Below are 17,196 nucleotides of genomic sequence, written 5' to 3' on the forward strand. Positions count from 1 at the left end.
CACAACACACACCTCCCGAAAGGACCGAGGCTCCTGTGTCACCCGGAGTTGTCTCCTAACTCTCCTTCTGAAAGATGCTCTCTGGTCCCCCTGATGCCACGCTCCCTGGTGTCAACTTTTGTCATTTTCAAAAAGCAGTGCAGAGAAGTGAGTGAAGAGCCACAGTGAGCCAGGCTTTCATTTCAGACTCCCCTTCTCTCCCGCCCGACACGGCTGCATGGAAGCCGCACACTATTAGTTCCACATAATTGAAAAGTGTGTCAGGATCTCTCAGACACGAACCCGAAACATGCTGCACAGTTGTCACCTCCAACGTGACTAATGCAGTCGTGTCTTAATTAGTCACTGTTTACGGCGCTGACAGCATCAGAGCCCTGTTCCAAGGCCCCAGTTTGTGATGCGGATGAGATTAAAGGACTGAGAGTTGCCAGGTTTTCAGGTCCCCTTCCCACTGAGCACTCTGAACCCAGGTGGCCTCTGCCAAGTACATTGGTCAGACCAGGGCAGCACTGTGACAGTAGAGCCAACAGGGACACATTTTTGGATGGAGGGAGGTAATGAGACAAGTAAATGGTGGACTAGAACATTCCCGCGCAAGTCGGTTGTTACATCACAGGCCCTTGGGCAGCTCCTCTGAGTCTGAAGGGGCAACTCCGGATGAACCATGCCACCTGACCCAGCCCCTGCCCAGTGAGAGCTGATTGAACTGGGCACTCATCTGCCCTGAGGGTGGCCCATCCACTGGCTCCCTTATGACCCATGGCCCACAGTAGCTAGCCTGGGCCAGTTCCATTTCTCCTCAGGGGCTTTGTGTACAGAACAGAGCTTAAACCCAAGAGGAGAGACTGCAGGCAGGAGATAAAAGGTGGTGAAAGAGACTGTCTTGGGACTTCCCTGGTGGCGCAGTGGTTAAGACTCCACGCTCCCAATGCAGGGGGCCCGGGTTCGATCCCTGGTCAGGGAACTAGATCCCACATGCATGTCACAACTAAGAGTTCACATGCCACAACTAAGGAGCCTGTGAGCCGCAACTTAAGACCCAGTGCAACCAAATAAATAAATAAATATTAAAAAAAGAAAGAAAGAGACTGTCTCATCATTGGAAGAACGTGGACCTCTACCCGAGAGCAGCAGCTATTTCTGGGAACTCCTCCTCTCACTGCCCACCAGCCTGACTGCCCACCGTCTGGGCCCCAGGACAGGTGGGTATCACCCCAGTGTGAAGCCAGGAGGAGCACAGAAACCAGAAGCTGCCCCAGCACACAGCACCTGCTAGCCTCATGGTGAGGCAGCCGTCCAGGCATCCCCTCTCCTCCTTCTAAAGCCCCCTGGGGCCCTTTGTTCATTCAGCCTCATAGGTGCAGAATCCAGGACCCTTCAACTCTTCAGGAACCTACAGAAATGACTGAGATGGAAAAAAATTTACTGGATCCAAACACAAAGCTTCAAAGCTGATGTTCAAATGTCTATACCCCAGGAGAGTTAGCCAACCACAACTCCTGCATACTTACATACCTGTTATGCTCAATGTGGGACAGGGTGTACTGTAACAGCTTTGACAAGCCGTGGGGAGGGGTCTCCATGAGCATGCGGCAGCCTTGACAGGGTTCTGGGTGCACCTACTCTGGTGAGGACCCCGTTCGTGAAGGGAAAGACCTAACTCCCTACAGCTCACCTCTAGCACTTTCCTTCTAAGCCATACTACCCCAGAAGGATGGAGAAGCTGACAGGCCAAGACTTCACTTTGGGACAGGGGCACCTAGCAACTTCGGCTAATTAGTCTGGAGGATAATTAAGAAGTATTTATAAGACTTCCTTCATTAGGTCCCTAAAGGAGGCTGAACTACATTAGGAGCCCATTTTCCCTATTTCACTGATACACCCAGATGGTTCTGGTTAAGAAGGAATGACACTAAGTAGGGGGACTGATTCTGCCACAGTAATTGGGGTTGGATTGATGATGCAAATCAATGAGTCTTCCTTTCCCCCCAAGCTCTTCAAATAAAACACCTTTCTTGCTACTCTTGAAAGTTAATTAGGGACTTCCCCAGTGGCCCAGTGGTTAAGACTCTGTGCTTCCACTGCAGGGGGCCTGGGTTTCATCCCTGGTCGGGGAACTACGATCCCACATGCCGTACAGCGTGGCCAAAAATAAATAAATAAAATAAAGTAAAATAAAATAGAATTTTTTTAAAATCTAAAAAAAAAAGAAATTTGGGCTTCCCTGGTGGTACACTGGTTAAGAATCAGCCTGCCAATGCAGGGGACACGGGTTTGAGCCCTGGCCTGGGAAGATCCCACATGCTGCAGAGCAACTAAGCCCATGCACCACAACTACTGAGCCCACGCTCTAGAGCCGTGAGCCACAACTACTGAGCCCGCGCACCACAACTACTGAAGCCCTCGCGCCTAGAGCCCATGCTCCACAACAAGAGAAGCCACCGCAATGAGAATCCCATGCACCGCAACGAAGAGTAGCCCCCGCGCACCTCAACTAGAGAAAGCCCGCGTGCAACAATGAAGACCCAACGCAGCCAAAAATAAATAAAAATAAAAAATGCTGTTTTAAAAAAAAGAAATTAACAAATATCAATAAAATATTTACAACATTAAGGACATTCACTCAGGTAAATAGCAGTAAAACAAATCACTTTCCACCTGCATGTGATTGGCTCAGAAGTCTCATTCAAATAAAATACACGAGTCAAGCAACCGAATGAGGAAGATATAAAGGTGAAGGGGTACCCTGGACTCCCTAAAAACCACAGGCCTAAAATCACACACTTGTCCTCCCTGCCCTGATATTAGTTCTGACCTGTCAAAAATGGCTGCATATTTTAAAAACATGACCAAGAAAAGGACAGGCCAGACAGAGAAGACAGGAAAGAGAAAAGTGCTATCAACAATGAGGAGCACTACTTCGGGCGGAAGGGAAAGGCGGTGAATAAACTGCCAGGCCTGTCAGTCTGGGACACAGAAAGCTCCATTGCAGGGGCCAGGAATCCAGCCCCTCTTTCAAAGTCAGAATCATGGTCTAGTAACGTCAACGTAGGGAGAACCGTTCTGATGAGAAATAAAAACGATTCACATACTCAAGGTACTTGCCCACTTTCCTTTTGAAATTTAAGAGTTTTTGTTTCTTTTTTGGAAGGAGAAGTAGTATGAAACATCTTCACAGAGATGTGAAGAAAATAATTTATTCATTTTAAAATGGGGAAATTGACATGAAACTAGCAATATGAATACATGGTTTTAAAAAAAGACAGGAGGGAGGAGGTGCCCTGGTGAATTAGGTAGTAAGTGGCAGGGAGTGGGGCAGAGTATATAGCATCTCCGGAGCCAGAAGTCACAGCTGAGGAAGCATTAAGTAGCACAGCAGCATCCCCTCACGGAGGGACCTGACAGGCCAAACCTGAAGACACCAACACACATGTGGCCAGAGCAGCACAGAAAGAAGAAATGCTGCTATCCTCACCAACAAAAGCTTCTTCGTTTCATAAATGGATGTACTTTAGAGACTTGTTTCCATGGAAAAGTAGCCTCACTATGTTTTGAGTGGCACTTAAAGCCTCAAGTGTGATTCCCCCCCAAAACCCTTCTTTGGTAACGTGGGGCAGCTCAGCACTCATGTATGCAAGCACCCTGAGGCACAGGTGTGGCTCTAGGGAGACGGGGGAAAGCCCCAGAGCGAGTGGTCGGGCCCAGCTGTGCTCCAGGGAGCAGCGGGGACAGAGGCAGAAGCCATGGGCTGCAAAGGGCCTGCTGCCCAAGTGCTGGAGCCCGGAAAGCAGGCGTTAGTAATGGGACAACACCTGCTTCCCAAAACCCTGGGCCACGGGGACTCCTCTTTCTATAAACGGGGAAGCAGGCCACAGGAAGCAGCCCCCGGTGGCCGTCCCAGCTGGCCATCTCTCAAGAGGCGCTGGCCCTGACTGCGGCAGCCCTGTGCTGATAGCAGAGCCCGGCCGCATGGGGACGAGATGAGCATGAGCCCTTGCTGTCAGACACAGAGACTCTCCAAGCTGGAGAACAGAGTGGGAGCCGTGGTGTTCCTGCTCCCGAGGAGGTGGGGCATCAGCATTGCTGCTCAGGCAACGGCAGCTGTTTTCCTGGAGCTGGGATGGACACTGTGAACACGAGCACGACTGGCCCTGGGCACTGCCGCTGGTGAGGATAATGGGGTGTGCCAACCTCAGTTTGCCGAAAAAGCTGGTCCTGAAGTCCTGCCCCAGAGATGCAGAGGCCAAAGGTCTGGAATGGATCCTGGAAACCTACATTTCTAACTTGCAATCCAGGTGATTCTGAGGCAGGTAGTGCGAGGACCACACTTTGAGTCTGGGGTCAAGTGGGCAGGGGTCGGGTGACAGGGTTCTAAGGGAGAGAGGGGTGGTCAATGGCAGCAGAGAAGGAACTTGTGAGGGCTGGAGGCCCATTTCTGTGCATTCAAAAGACAAAAAAAAGTACTTGGGGGGCTTTTCCTGGTGGCACAGTGGTTAAGAATCCGCCTGCCAATGCAGGGGACATGGGTTCGAGCCCTGGTCTGGGAAGATCCCACATGCCGCAGAGCAACTAAGCCAATGCACCACAACTACTGAGCCTGTGCTTTAGGGCCTGTGTGCCACAACTACTAAGCCCACATGCCACAGCTACTGAAGCCCGTGTGCCTAGAGCCCGTGCTCCGCAACAAGAGAAGCCACCACAATGAGAAGCCTGCACACTGCAACGAAGAGTAGCTCCCGCTCGCCACAACTAGAGAAAGCCTATGCGCAGCAACAAAGACCCAATGCAGCCTAAATAAATAAATAAATAAAATTTATTAAAAAAAACAGAGAAGCCACCACAATGAGAAGCCCGAGCACCGCAACAAAGAGTAGTCCCCACTTGCTGCAACTAGAGAAAGCCCACGCGCAGCAACAAAGACCCAACTCAGCCCTAAATAAATAAATAAATAAATAAATAAATTTATTTTTTAAAAAAAGTACTTGGGGGCGGGGGGCTGCCTTCTGTGTGTGCCACCCACCCTACCCCACGGGGCAATCAGTTCTTCTAAGGTAGGCTGACCCTGCCTTACAAAATATGACCAAGCCCATGATTCTGGAGGGCCTCTGATTGTTCAGTGACACCTTGCATTTAGCTACTTTCCCTGCAATTAATACGAAGCATTCTCTCCTTGAATAGATAAAAAGGTGTCCAGGTGACTAGGTCCTAGTCTTGGTGCACTGGTGGTTCTTTATCCTTGGCCTCTTGGCTTTGGCTCCGGGCCAGTGGATTTAAATGTGTGCATTTCAGCCAAACTGCCATCTGATACAAGCTTCCCTGCTCTCTGGGTGTAAACATAGAAAGTTTGGGGACGTTGGGACTAGATGATTACTAGCTATTACCACCCAAGATATACTCTGCGCATGTAGCTCCAAAGGCCAATCACATCTAATTAATTAATACATTAATTACATCAGTTAATATAGTAATACATTAATGAAAGAAGAAGAATGCTTTGCTGCCTGAGAACAGCACCTGCTGGGTGCAGGGCAGGGAGGCAAGCCTTAGCCTGGGCTCACATTGTAGCCTGAAGGACCAGATCCGCAGCCTGCCAGTCTTGCCCTGGGGCTGGAATTCCAGTGTACTGACCAGTGCTGGAAGTAACAGGTCAGTGGGGGAAGGGTGTGATTCAGTGACACATGCCACATAGAATTTTCCCTATTTCATTCTGATGGAAAAAAAGACACCTCTATTCAACTTTAGTTGTCATCTGTGCAATTTCCTCATGAAAAGTTACAGCCAACTGCAAAGCGGTGTTCCCTTCAGAGTAGCTCACGAAGGATCACAGTGTCCTTCAAAGCCCTCCTCTCTCAAGTGGCCAGGCCAGAGGTCGTCAGCCGGCTTGCCCCTGCTGTGGGAAGACATGTGCTGGCCTGGGGGTGGGGGTGGGAGTGGGGGACAGCCATGAAGGGGAGAGACGTGACTCTGCCTAACTGTGGGAAATGTGACCTGAAAGACTGTGTCTTCATTTCTTAGATTTCTCATTGAGCAATATTTCTCCTTCGCTAAACAACCAGGCCACAGTGTTGACGTGGGGAAAGCCACAACTCCAGGGCCAACTTGTTCTTGTTTGGTGCACAACATCACATAACATCAAGTCTCCTTCCGGCTTTTATGGAATATGTTAAATATTCCTGTGGAGGGTAAAGTAGCTACATCTCTCCTTCTGGGCCAGAAGATTAACTATTATCATCCAAGACAGAGTTTGTTGGAACATGTAGTTCTGAAGGTCAATCACAACCAAAAAGAATTAACACATCATTCAAAAAGAAAAATGCTGATTACAACAAAATGGTGAAAAAAACAATTGCATCTATTTTAAAAGCTTTTTGGTCTTCCCTTAAAAATGGAACTCCTCCTTGCTGTCTGAAATCTCAAACGGATGCTAAGTGTTTGGTCTGGTGGTTCGCTCCGATGACTCACCTGTGTGTTGGTCTCACTCCACTACAGACCCCCAACTGGGCTCTTCTGCATAAAAAACATGTTCCACCCACAAAACCGCTCCACAGCTGGTCCAGGTGCCAGAGGGCTTCCACGAGGTCACGTCGTTTTGTCAGTGAGTCTGGACACACCTAACTGAGTCCTAAGAAAGTGGATCAGTTTGGTCTCTGTGAGGAATGCTGTCCCAAGAGTCACTCCCAAACAGAGGGCCCCCACAGCGATGTGCACCAGCATGGCTGGCCAGCCCCGCTCACAGCAGAGGAACACCTGCAGAAAGAAACCACTGTCACTGCCCCGGGCCCCCAGCCGTACCTCCTTTCTCTGAGGCAAGCCACGGGGAGTGGAGGCCCTACTGCTCCAGCTTCCAGTCAGGTAAAGGCATGACAGCTATGTACTAGGGTCTACTCTGTTCCCACGGGTAGTCCCAGAAGCTTAGGGGAAGGGGTAAGAGGAAGCAAGTACTTGTCCAGCTGGGTCAGGCAGAGCAGAAATGGGATGCCTGGAACGAGGGACAGTGGACATGCTGCAAAATCATGTGGTGTGAAGGCTGCAGGGCGCCTCACCTCGGAAACAGCAGTAATGCCACCACTGAGGGCAAATGCCCCGAGGAGGACTGGCGACAGGAACAGGCCGGCCAGGGGCTTGTGGGGGCTCTTCCGGTAGTAGCGGTGGATGAAGCAAAGGCTCTGTGTGATCCGAATGCCCATGTTGAAGCAGTTGGCCAAGATGAAGCCCACGCTGCCACACCAATGGGTCAGGAGATAGGATAACAGCAGGAACGAAGTTGAGAGGGCCAGCATTGTGAAATTATACCTGGGAAGGGGGAAGCAAGCAATGCAGGGCAGTGGGTACCTGGTCCCAAGGCAGGGCTGCTACAAAGAAAGTGGCTGTGAACATGAATTCACAGAAAGCACCTTCAAGTTCCTGCGATCCAGCTGATTTTCACAACATCGAATGCTAAGTGGACAACATGGAAATGTCACTGTCCCTTTCACCCCTGAATAGAAGAGTAAGAAAATGAACAACTCAACATATTTATGGTGTTTAAGGATAATAACTGGTTACTTTAATTGACACTGTGATCAAAACACATAAAAATCCTTTTCAGCCTGTCTTTAACGTGAGACACAACAATATGACACAGATAACAACTACATGTGAACAGGCACTCTGACAGGTACTGTGAGGGGTGCTGGGGATGTACTGGTGGATGAACACACGGCCCTTTCCCTGTGGAGCTTGGATCCGTTTTATGGACGAGGAAACCAGGCAGAGGGAGGCTAAATAATTTGCCTAAGGAATGAGCCAACACCCCAACCTGACCCCTGGCCCCTAAACTTTAGCACCTCATACCGTTTCCCTTGCAAAATGCAGAAGCCCCATAACCTTGGCCAGTGGATCTCACTCAAAGCAAGTGACCAGCTTCCATAATGAAATGGAAACAGGGAGCAAAGCCTGGACCACCTTCAGGGTTTCCCAGACTCTTACACATCCCTCCTCTGCTCTCTCCATCTCCAGAGCTCTGTGGGTTCTATGACTGGAGGGATTATACTGCTCTTTTCACTTCTATGATTCCAGAGCAGCACGTCACTTAGTTATCTTCAGTTTTCAGTTCTCAACTGAGTCTCAGCAGAGATAAAATAGCTGCCACAGGCTTCCAAAAGGCTTGTGGTACATCCATGAACAAAATTCTCCAGCATCTCATTTCTGCCTAGCACACAGCAGGCATTCTAAGTGTATAGTTGTTGAGGGAACCAAACTCCTTAGATCCCTAAGCTGTGTCAGCTGGGTTAGGAAACCTCAGAGGCCACCACTCGGGTTCTGTACAGGAGGGAGGGGTGGTAAGAAAGCCACTGTGGCCTCCAAATGCCCAGGTTCTGGTCCTTGGGCTGATCAAGCCCAAGGTGCTATGGGAGATATAATTCATCAGAGAGGATAGCAAGAACACACATGCGTGCGCACGCGCGCGCGCACACACACACACACACACACTGTACTCCAACAGGGGAGGTATGCTTTCATCCAGAATTCCAGAGAGGGAATTCATTTGCTTCTTAGTTGAGAGAGTTTCTTCTAATGAGTAATAGAACTACAAAAGCCCACATCTTCAAAAGGGAAGTTTCTTCACTAACTGCTAATCAATTATCAGAATGGCCAACTTTATAACAGGCAATTGAGGCTGGGCCAGTACTCTGACCTCTTTTCCAAAAAGAAGCAGAGATGTGTAATCTGTTCAGTTTTTTTTCAGAAACGATCTCAGAAAGGTTTATTAAGACCAATGCTTGGAGTTTAGGCCATAGGTTCACGAACTTTCAAAGCCATCCTCACCCAGCTCCAAGTAGAATGGAAACAATGAATGAAACCGGTAGGCAATTCATGCTAATTCAAGCAGGGACAAGTTCCATGGTGTGGCTTCTTTAACGCAGCCATTTGGGAGGTGCTGATGATGACGGAGTCCACTGTTTTTCACTAGAAGAGGGCTCTGCAACTATTGAACTTTCCAGAACTCATAAGTCTATAGCCTTAAAGACATTATCCACTTCAGGAAAAAATGAGAATTTTAAAGATAAAATTAAAATGCCACTTTTTAAATCAATGGAAAATTAGTCAGTGACAATGACTATTTTCTAAGGCTTGGTTAACACAGACAGGAAGTTATTTAATCAGGCTTATCAAAAGATAGATGACTGCAGCAGCAACTGAAGCATCCCCCAGTGGGTGCTGGTTGAAAACATCAAGGCACAGCCATACGTTGTAGCCTTGGCAACCATGCAAAGGATGGTGCCAGTCTTGTGTGCACTCGTCCTGCATTCAACAGTTATGGAGTCCCACTCCACATTGGGCACTCAAGGGCCAACAAGTCAGAAAAAGGAGCTGTCAGTCTTCGGCCTCTGCATCACTGTCCCCTCTGCCTGGAAGGTTCGGCCCCATCTTTGCATAGCAGACCCTTCTTGGTCATTCAGGCCTCAGCCTAAATGCCACCTCCTTGGAGGGGCCCCCCAATCTAAAAAGGCCCCCAATCTCACTACATAACCCTGTTTTAGTTCTTTGCAAAGCACCATATTTTCTTGCTTATTTACTTGTTTGCTACCTGCCTTCCCCACTGTCAGCTCCAGAAGAGCAGGGATCGCTTCTCTTTTGTTCATTGCTGAATTCCTGGAGCTTAAAGAAATGCCTGTTAGAGAGTAGATGCCCAAAAAGTATTTGTCAAATGAACAAAAGAAAATGAGATATCCTTAACAAAACACAACAAAAATCCTTCAGTGGAGCATAATGTAAAAGCCATCAATTTTATGCTATACATATTATGAGGTTATTAACAAAAAAGCAACTTGCAGTTCAATGGACATTCTAATATTTCACATCCAACCAAATCCCCAATTTTTATTTAGAAAAACACTGATTAACCTGTAGGTAGTTAACTAAAAGCCATGATTTCATCAGTATATATTTTTCAATTCAGAATCTGAAATGTACAAGGTAAATCAATCATAACACTTAACTAAGCTGCTCAATTCTACTATAAAAATTCTTACTACCGTTTTATGTCTGGCTAAATTCATAGAGAGGGAAAAATTGCTGGGGTCTGTGATGAGCCCAGGTGCTACCTGTGTTCAGACAGGACTGAGGGTTGGGGCCAGGGGCCCAGACAGAAAGGGGGCTGCTATGTTTAATACAAACCTGGAGACCATGCTTAAAGGTACACACATTTTACTCTTAGGGGAAGTGAATTACTTCAGATGAAAACAAGGCCCTGTCTTTTCTCTATGTTGACTACTAATACCATGAAAATAATTTTCCAGATTTTAATATAGTGTTCTGATCCCATTACTACAAATAACTTAAAAAGTTGCTTTCATTGGGTCAATGCAATGTAAGAGAAACCAAAGCAACCAGCCACTGTCTATATTCCCTCATGATTTGTTGCAAGATATATATTTTTAATGTTTTTTTTTTTTTTTTTTGCAGTACGCGGGCCTCTCACTGCTGTGGCCTCTCCCGTTGCGGAGCACAGGCTCCGGACACACAGGCTCCGCGGCCATGGCTCGCGGGCCCAGCCGCTCCGCGGCATGTGGGATCCTCCGGGATCGGGGCACGAACCCGTGTCCCCTGCATCGGCAGGCGGACTCTCAACCACTGCGCCACCAGGGAAGCCCTATTTTTAATGTTTTAATCAGGCTTAGTGTTGATTCTCCCCCTCAACACTAATGCTGAAATTGTTATAACAGAATTCCCTTCAAAGAGATAGATTCTTAGTCCAGAACTCTTTCCACTACACCTCAGTGCCTCATTTAGTATGTTTTAAATTATATTTTTAAATTATTTCATGTTAGAAGCACCTTTCAAGTAAAAACACAGTGCTTTCAAAATTAAACTTAGAGGACATTTTATCCACTAAAAAAAAAAAAAAAAAAGATAGACTCAAAGCAGTTTATAGCTATAAATTTAACTGTCTGAAGTAAAAACCATGTCTAGACCACCATTTGAAAACTATGGGTTGTGACCTAAAAGTAGGCTAGGAAATCAATTTAGTGGGTCATGACATGGCAGTTTAAAGAATGAAATAGAACAGAATTAAAAACCATCAGTGTGTCCTGTGCGTAACTGGGGTACTTGTTGCTTCATGGAAGCTTCCTTTCAGTCACACCCAAATATGCACTGGGTCACAGTGTTCAATGCAGTTTTCACTCTGAAAGCTGGTCTGAGCCAGCGGTTCCTAAGGCCTTCGCTATCTATCATCAGCAATCTCCTGGAGCTGAGCAATAAAAGACTCCTTGGCCTAAGTTCCTAAAATTCCAGTTCAGCTGGTATGGGAGGGGGCCAGAACTTCTGAGCAGTCTGGGCTGGGACCACTGCCCTAAACTCCAGTTCTCAACTACAGTGTAGCATACAAGGTCACCAAGCCTCTGTGAGACAGGCCCCAGTGGGAAGCAGACAGAGGCTGCTCTGAATGAGAGGAAGGGTTCACCAACTCTCTGAGTACCTTTTTCCCAACCTACCCCCGCACTGGGACTCTGAGGGGTTTCAATGGCACTCAGGGCACTACAGAGGCAGCATGAAACCCCCGAGGGACCCAGACCTCAAGGGGCAAAGGGATAAAGAGGGCCGCTCGCCCCATTACCTACACCCACCCTTCTCTCTTCTTCTTCCTCTCTCTTCTTTGTCCCTATCAGTTTTATCCTTCTCCTCAACTGCATTCTGCAGTGATGTCTTCAGATACCACCTTGCTAATTTTGGCATCTGGAACACAAGAGATCAGTTATCCTAGGTGTGGGTCAGAGGCTCTTACCAGGAGTTCACGTCAGAAGCACTGAGGAGTTTTAAAACATTCACATGCTCAGGGCCTGCTGATTCTGTAGGCGTGGTAGGAGAGAGAGTGGTGGGAGTAGGGTGGACAGGAATCTGCATTTCTAACAAGCTCCATGGGGCACTGTGACTCAAAACCAGTGTTAAAAACTACTGCTTGAAATTCCAGGGCAGAGGTCCTGACCTGGGGGTCAATGGATGGGAAAAAATGTGGCAAAACTTGTATGTGCACTTGGGCCTTTCTCTGAGGAGAGGTGTCACAGATCCCCGAGATTCTGCAAGACCTACAAATCAGATTCTATAGATCTGCATCTTGAAGAAGCTCCTTGGTAACCCATCGGAGCACTGGGCAAGGAGGTGGGTAAAGGAGTGATCTTGTCTGGTGCCTGCCTCTGCCAGCCTGGACTAACACAACCCTTCAGAGCCCTGACTTCTCCCTTCACAAAGGGAGGCAAGGAGCAGTGTCTGCCCCCAGCCCTACTGTGGGGAGGACTTACTGAATGGTGCCTGAGGAAGGCACCACACTCCTGGTTCTAGAAGAGCCTTCTGTAAATGCATGTTCAGAATGAAAAGAAAAAAGTTACTTCATTTTGGCTGAAGGCCATAATTAGAGGTGTATCTTTAAGGTTACCTACCTGTCGACCTCCTCTTTGCTCATGGCAGCAAATGTGAAACATTCGGTCACTCCATTGATGGCAAGCAGGAGGACGTAAAGACAATAGGCACGCAGCAGGACAGGACCTGTAAGGAAATAACCCACTGAGACTCCAGAGCCCAAACGGGAGGCCCACGTGCACCCTCACTTCGGCAGGTTGGTCAGAGAACACCAGAGCTGGGTCATGAGCCCTGCTGATGTCATCAGTGGGCAGACGCATGCTTGAGCCTATCTGGAAGGACTCCCAGCATTCTACAGTACTGACTAAAATAAACAGCTAAAAACAAAAGGACAATTAGGAATAAATGTACAGATCTCTTGCCTAACAACTAAAAGCTTATCTGGCCAGCAAGCAAATCTCACTTTTTAAATCAGCATGAAGAAGCCTGCTGGTTTGAGCACTTGGGGACACTAGTGGCCCTGCATGCTAAGAGAAGCTCAGTTGAGGAGGCCCTGAAGAAGCCCAGGGTTCAGGAGCAGCAGGAAACTACAGAGATAGAACACCCATAACTCTTCAGGGAGAATCAGAGCCTGCAAGTTTATTTTCTCCTAAAACAAAGTGCTGTGGTTCTATAGCTAACTAACAAGCTTTGGGAAAATCTGCTAACAAAAAATTGGGAGCCTTAAAACGAAATTGATCCCCTCTTTTTTTTTTTTTTCCCCTGGCCAAGCTGCGCAGCTTGCAGGACATTTGTTCCCAACCAGGGATTGAACCTGGGCCCTCAGCAGTGAAAGTGCCAAGTCCTAACCACTGGACCACGAGGGAATCCCCTGATCCCCTCCTTTAAGAGGGCCATTACTGAGAGGCAGCCAAGCAGTTTCTAATAAAATAAACATGTACTTAACCTATGATCCAGCAATTCTACTCCTAGGTGTACAACCAACAGAAACAAATGCATGTGTTCACAAAAACATGTGCACAAAAACATCCATAGCAGTTTTATTCCTAACAGCCCAAAGTGACCATTGACAGGAGAAGGGATAAACAAACTATGGGCCGTCCGCACAAAGAAATACTTCTCAGCAATCAAGGAGAAAAAAAACTACTGATGCATGTAAAAACATAGATAAATCTCAAAAACATTATATTGAGGGAAAGAAGCCGAACACGAAAGTGCCCATGCTATATGATTTCATTTATATGAAATTCTTTTTTTTTTTTTTTTTTACGGTATGCGGGCCTCTCACTGCTGTGGCCTCTCCCACTGCGGAGCACAGGCTCCGGACGCGCAGGCTCAGCGGCCATGTCTCACGGGCCCAGCCGCTCCGCGGCACGTGGGATCTTCCCCGACCGGGGCACGAACCCGTGTCCCCTGCATTGGCAGGCAGACTCCCAACCACTGTGCCACCAGGGAAGCCCTATATGAAATTCTTTTTAAAAGCAATACTAATCTATGGTAACAGAAATCAGAGCAGTGCTTGTCTCTGAGTTGGAGGGGGGCAGTTGACTGGAAAGGGTCCTAAGAGAACTTTCTGGGGTAATAGAAATGTTCTGTATCTTAATCTGGATGTTGGTTACATGGGTGTAGATATTTGTCAAAACTCATCAAACTGTGCTCTTTTTTTTCTTTAAAGCATTTTAAAAATATTTATTTATTTATTTTTGCCTGCATTGGGTCTTCGTTGCTGCACTCAGGCTTTCTCTAGTTGCGGCGAGCGGGGGCTACTTTTCATTGCAGTGCACGTGCTTCTCATTGCGGTGGCTTCTCTTGTTAAAGAGCATGGGCTCTAGGCATGCGGGTTTCAGTAGTTGTGGCACGTGGGCTGAGTAGTTGTGGCACGCAGGCTCAGTAGTTGTGGCACATGGGCTTAGTTGCTCCACGGCATGTGGGATCTTCCCGGACCAGGGCTGGAACCTATGTCCCCTGCATTGGCAGGCGGATTCTTAACCACTGCGCCACCAGGGAAGCCCCAAACTGTGCTCTTAGGAGGACAGCATTTTAATTTATGTAAATTAGCCCTCAATAAAGAAAAAAACTTAACTGCTAAAAGAAAAGGGAAAGGCGGGGGGGAGTTCCCGAGTCTCAGAATCTTAAACTTATTCATGGTTTATGAAAGCTGCTTAATATGAAACATCCCTGCGTCATGGGGACCCTAAATAGTTTTACGGCCATCAAAAAGGACAAAAGGACTACTAACAGGGCAGCCCTGATGGCCCTCTCTTGTGTTCACATTGTACCGTATCCTGTTGCATTTCATTCCCCAAGTCACTGCAGAAAGTAGCCTGGCCCCCACCCCAGCTGTGGGATGACTCCAGCAAAGGAGGCAGGGACCAGGTTCAGGCCTGCGGTGGCTCGAGGCTATGCTCATTGTGCTTCCTGCTTCTCTCCATCCTCCTCTCTCTGGCAGAGAGGAGTGGGGCTCCTCTCATAACCTGCACCTCTCACTTGATAACTGAAAGCTGAAGGCATGTGTGAATCTATCTGAAGGTGGATAGTGAGCTGCTTTGCAATGTGGAGGACGCAAAACTCCTGCATGAAACAGTGATTCAATTTTGGGGAAAGAGGTTGGAATTGGGGAATTTGTGGATGGAACCTTAAACTATGGATTAAAGTGAGTGGTAGTATGGCTTGAATTATATATCCCCTTCAAAAGTAATCTGAAGTAATTTGAAGTCTAATAGATCTATCTGGACCTATTAGAGTATGATCTATTTGGAAATAGGGTCTTATAAAGATAACCAAGTTAAAATGAGGTCATTAGGGTGGGCGCTAATCCATTATGACTGGTGTCCTTATGAAAAAGGGAAATTTGGACGCAGAGACAGACACTCACAGAGGGAAGACAATGTGAAGACACACAGGGAGAAGACAGCCACGTGACAGGAGGAGTTAATGCACTTCCAAGTCAAGGACTGCCGGCCTACACCATTAGCTAGAAGAGGCAAGGAAGGATACCTACTCTGGAGATGTCAGAGAGAGCACGGCCCTGCTAACACCTGGATTTCAGACTTCTGCCCTCCAGAACTGCGAGACAGTCAACTTCTGTTGAAATTAAGCCACCCAGTTCGGGATACATTGTTATCGCAGCCCTAGGAAACTAATATTAGGGGATTGAGAAGGAAAAAAGATTTTAAAAAATAAAAGAGAAGACACTGCTTTGGGAAAGCAAGTGTTCTCCTTACTTGCTGCAAATAATAAATCCTTCCTTCTCCAGACAAAAAAAAAAAGTAAAAGAAAGGGCAAGAGAGAAGCACCTAAGAGATAAATGTGAGAAATCTCAGGGGAGTTCACTGAATGTATTTTTCTTTAGGATGGAAAAGCTAGGTATGAGAAAGACTTCTGAGAAAAGTCTCAGAGCACTTCCAAAGCTCCTAATTATATACAGGGCTAAGCCAAGTAATGCAAAGCAAAACCACAGTGCCCCACGAAAGCCTGCCTGTGGTGCGTCCAAGTCCTACATTTGGAGACAACAGCACAGAGGCCTCTGAGAGGCCACTTCAGGTCATAGGTGAGTCCACTTCACAGGTGAGGACAAAGAGCAACACGCAGCTGGGGCAACGGAGGACAGCAGCATTGCAAGGTCCACTTTCAAAACTAAGTGTTGGGCTGAGCCATGGAAAGTTCCCATTCTTTTCTGATTCAGTAAGACTTTCTGGAGAAAGTCAAGTTTTGCGAGGTAGTTTTTTTTTTTTTTTTTTTTTTTTTTTTTTTTTTTTGCTGTACGTGGGCCTCTCACCGCTGTGGCCTCTCCCGTTGCGGAGCACAGGCTCCGGACACACAGGCTCCGCGGCCATGGCTCGCGGGCCCAGCCGCTCCGCGGCACGTGGGACCCTCCGGGATCGGGGCACGAACCCGCGTCCCCCGCATCGGCAGGCGGACTCCCAACCACTGCGCCACCAGGGAAGCCCTGCGAGGTAGTTTTAAGGGAACAAAAAAGACTATGGTGGGGGGCGGAGGGGGGCAGAGAGCAGCAGTGTTAATGTTTTCTGGCACAGGAAAGGCATTCGGATACGCAGCACTAGTCCAAAGAGTCAGGAGTAGGGCAAGGAGAAGATGGGTGGAGTGCAGACGAGGGAAGGAAAGCCGACAGGCACCCTGGGGAGACAAAATGACCCTCCCAGAAGGCACAGAGAACTGGAAGTTTGGTCAAAATGAGAAGCAGTTGCAATGAGGAGACAAATGCTGGAAGACCTTGCCAGGACAGGGATGCTGATGGAGGCCTGGGCCAGGCAAGAGACGACAAGGGCCCTAAAGATCCTGCAGAGGCTACACCAAACCACACATCCTTTTCAGAGACTGAGAAACCAGACCACTCTCAAGACTCTTCTCTCTCTGAAGATGAGACAGAGGGGATATCTTTTTGAGTCTCAAATTATTAACGACTCTGGGGCTTCCCTGGTGGCGCAGTGGTTGAGAATCCGCCTGCCAATGCAGGGGACGCGGGTTCGAGCCCTGGTCCGGGAAGATCCCATGTGCCGCAGAGCAACTAAGTCCATGTGCCACAACTATTGAGCCTGCGCTCCAGAGACCGTGAGCCACAACTACTGAGCCCTCAAGCCACAACTACTGAAGCCCACGTGCCTAGAGCCCATGCTCTGCAACAAGAGAAGCCACTGCAATGAGAAGCCCGTGCACTGCAATGAAGAGTAGCCCCCACTTGCCGCAACTAGAGAAAACCTGCGTGCAGCAACGAAGACCCAACGCAGCCAAAAATAAAAAACAATAATAAATAAAAAATAAAAAATAAATAGAGGGCTTCCCTGGTGGCGCAGTGGTTGAGAGTCCGCCTGCCGATGCAGGGGACATGGGTTC

The 17,196-nt window shown here is 47.9% G+C and overlaps 1 protein-coding gene across 5 annotated transcripts in view; it reads right to left on the reverse strand.

Annotated features, from left to right (window-relative positions):
- Window positions 1–4,959: 4,959 nt before the first annotated feature.
- Window positions 4,960–17,196, reverse strand: part of RFT1 (RFT1 homolog) — a 39,114-nt gene continuing 26,877 nt past the window's right edge. The window contains exons 11-14 of one of the 5 annotated variants that reach the window (XM_060110564.1): window positions 12,423–12,528; window positions 9,572–9,642; window positions 7,395–7,477; window positions 7,213–7,293 (exon numbers count right to left, since the gene is read on the reverse strand). In XM_060110564.1, coding sequence (XP_059966547.1) covers window positions 7,288–7,293; window positions 7,395–7,477; window positions 9,572–9,642; window positions 12,423–12,528 — 266 coding nt within the window. In that variant the 3' untranslated portion in view covers window positions 7,213–7,287. The other 4 variants (XM_060110565.1, XM_060110562.1, XM_060110561.1 and 1 more) reach the window with 4 other exon arrangements.

The sequence above is a fragment of the Mesoplodon densirostris genome, chromosome 10, assembly GCF_025265405.1.
Source record: "Mesoplodon densirostris isolate mMesDen1 chromosome 10, mMesDen1 primary haplotype, whole genome shotgun sequence".
Classification (NCBI taxonomy): domain Eukaryota; kingdom Metazoa; phylum Chordata; class Mammalia; order Artiodactyla; family Ziphiidae; genus Mesoplodon; species Mesoplodon densirostris.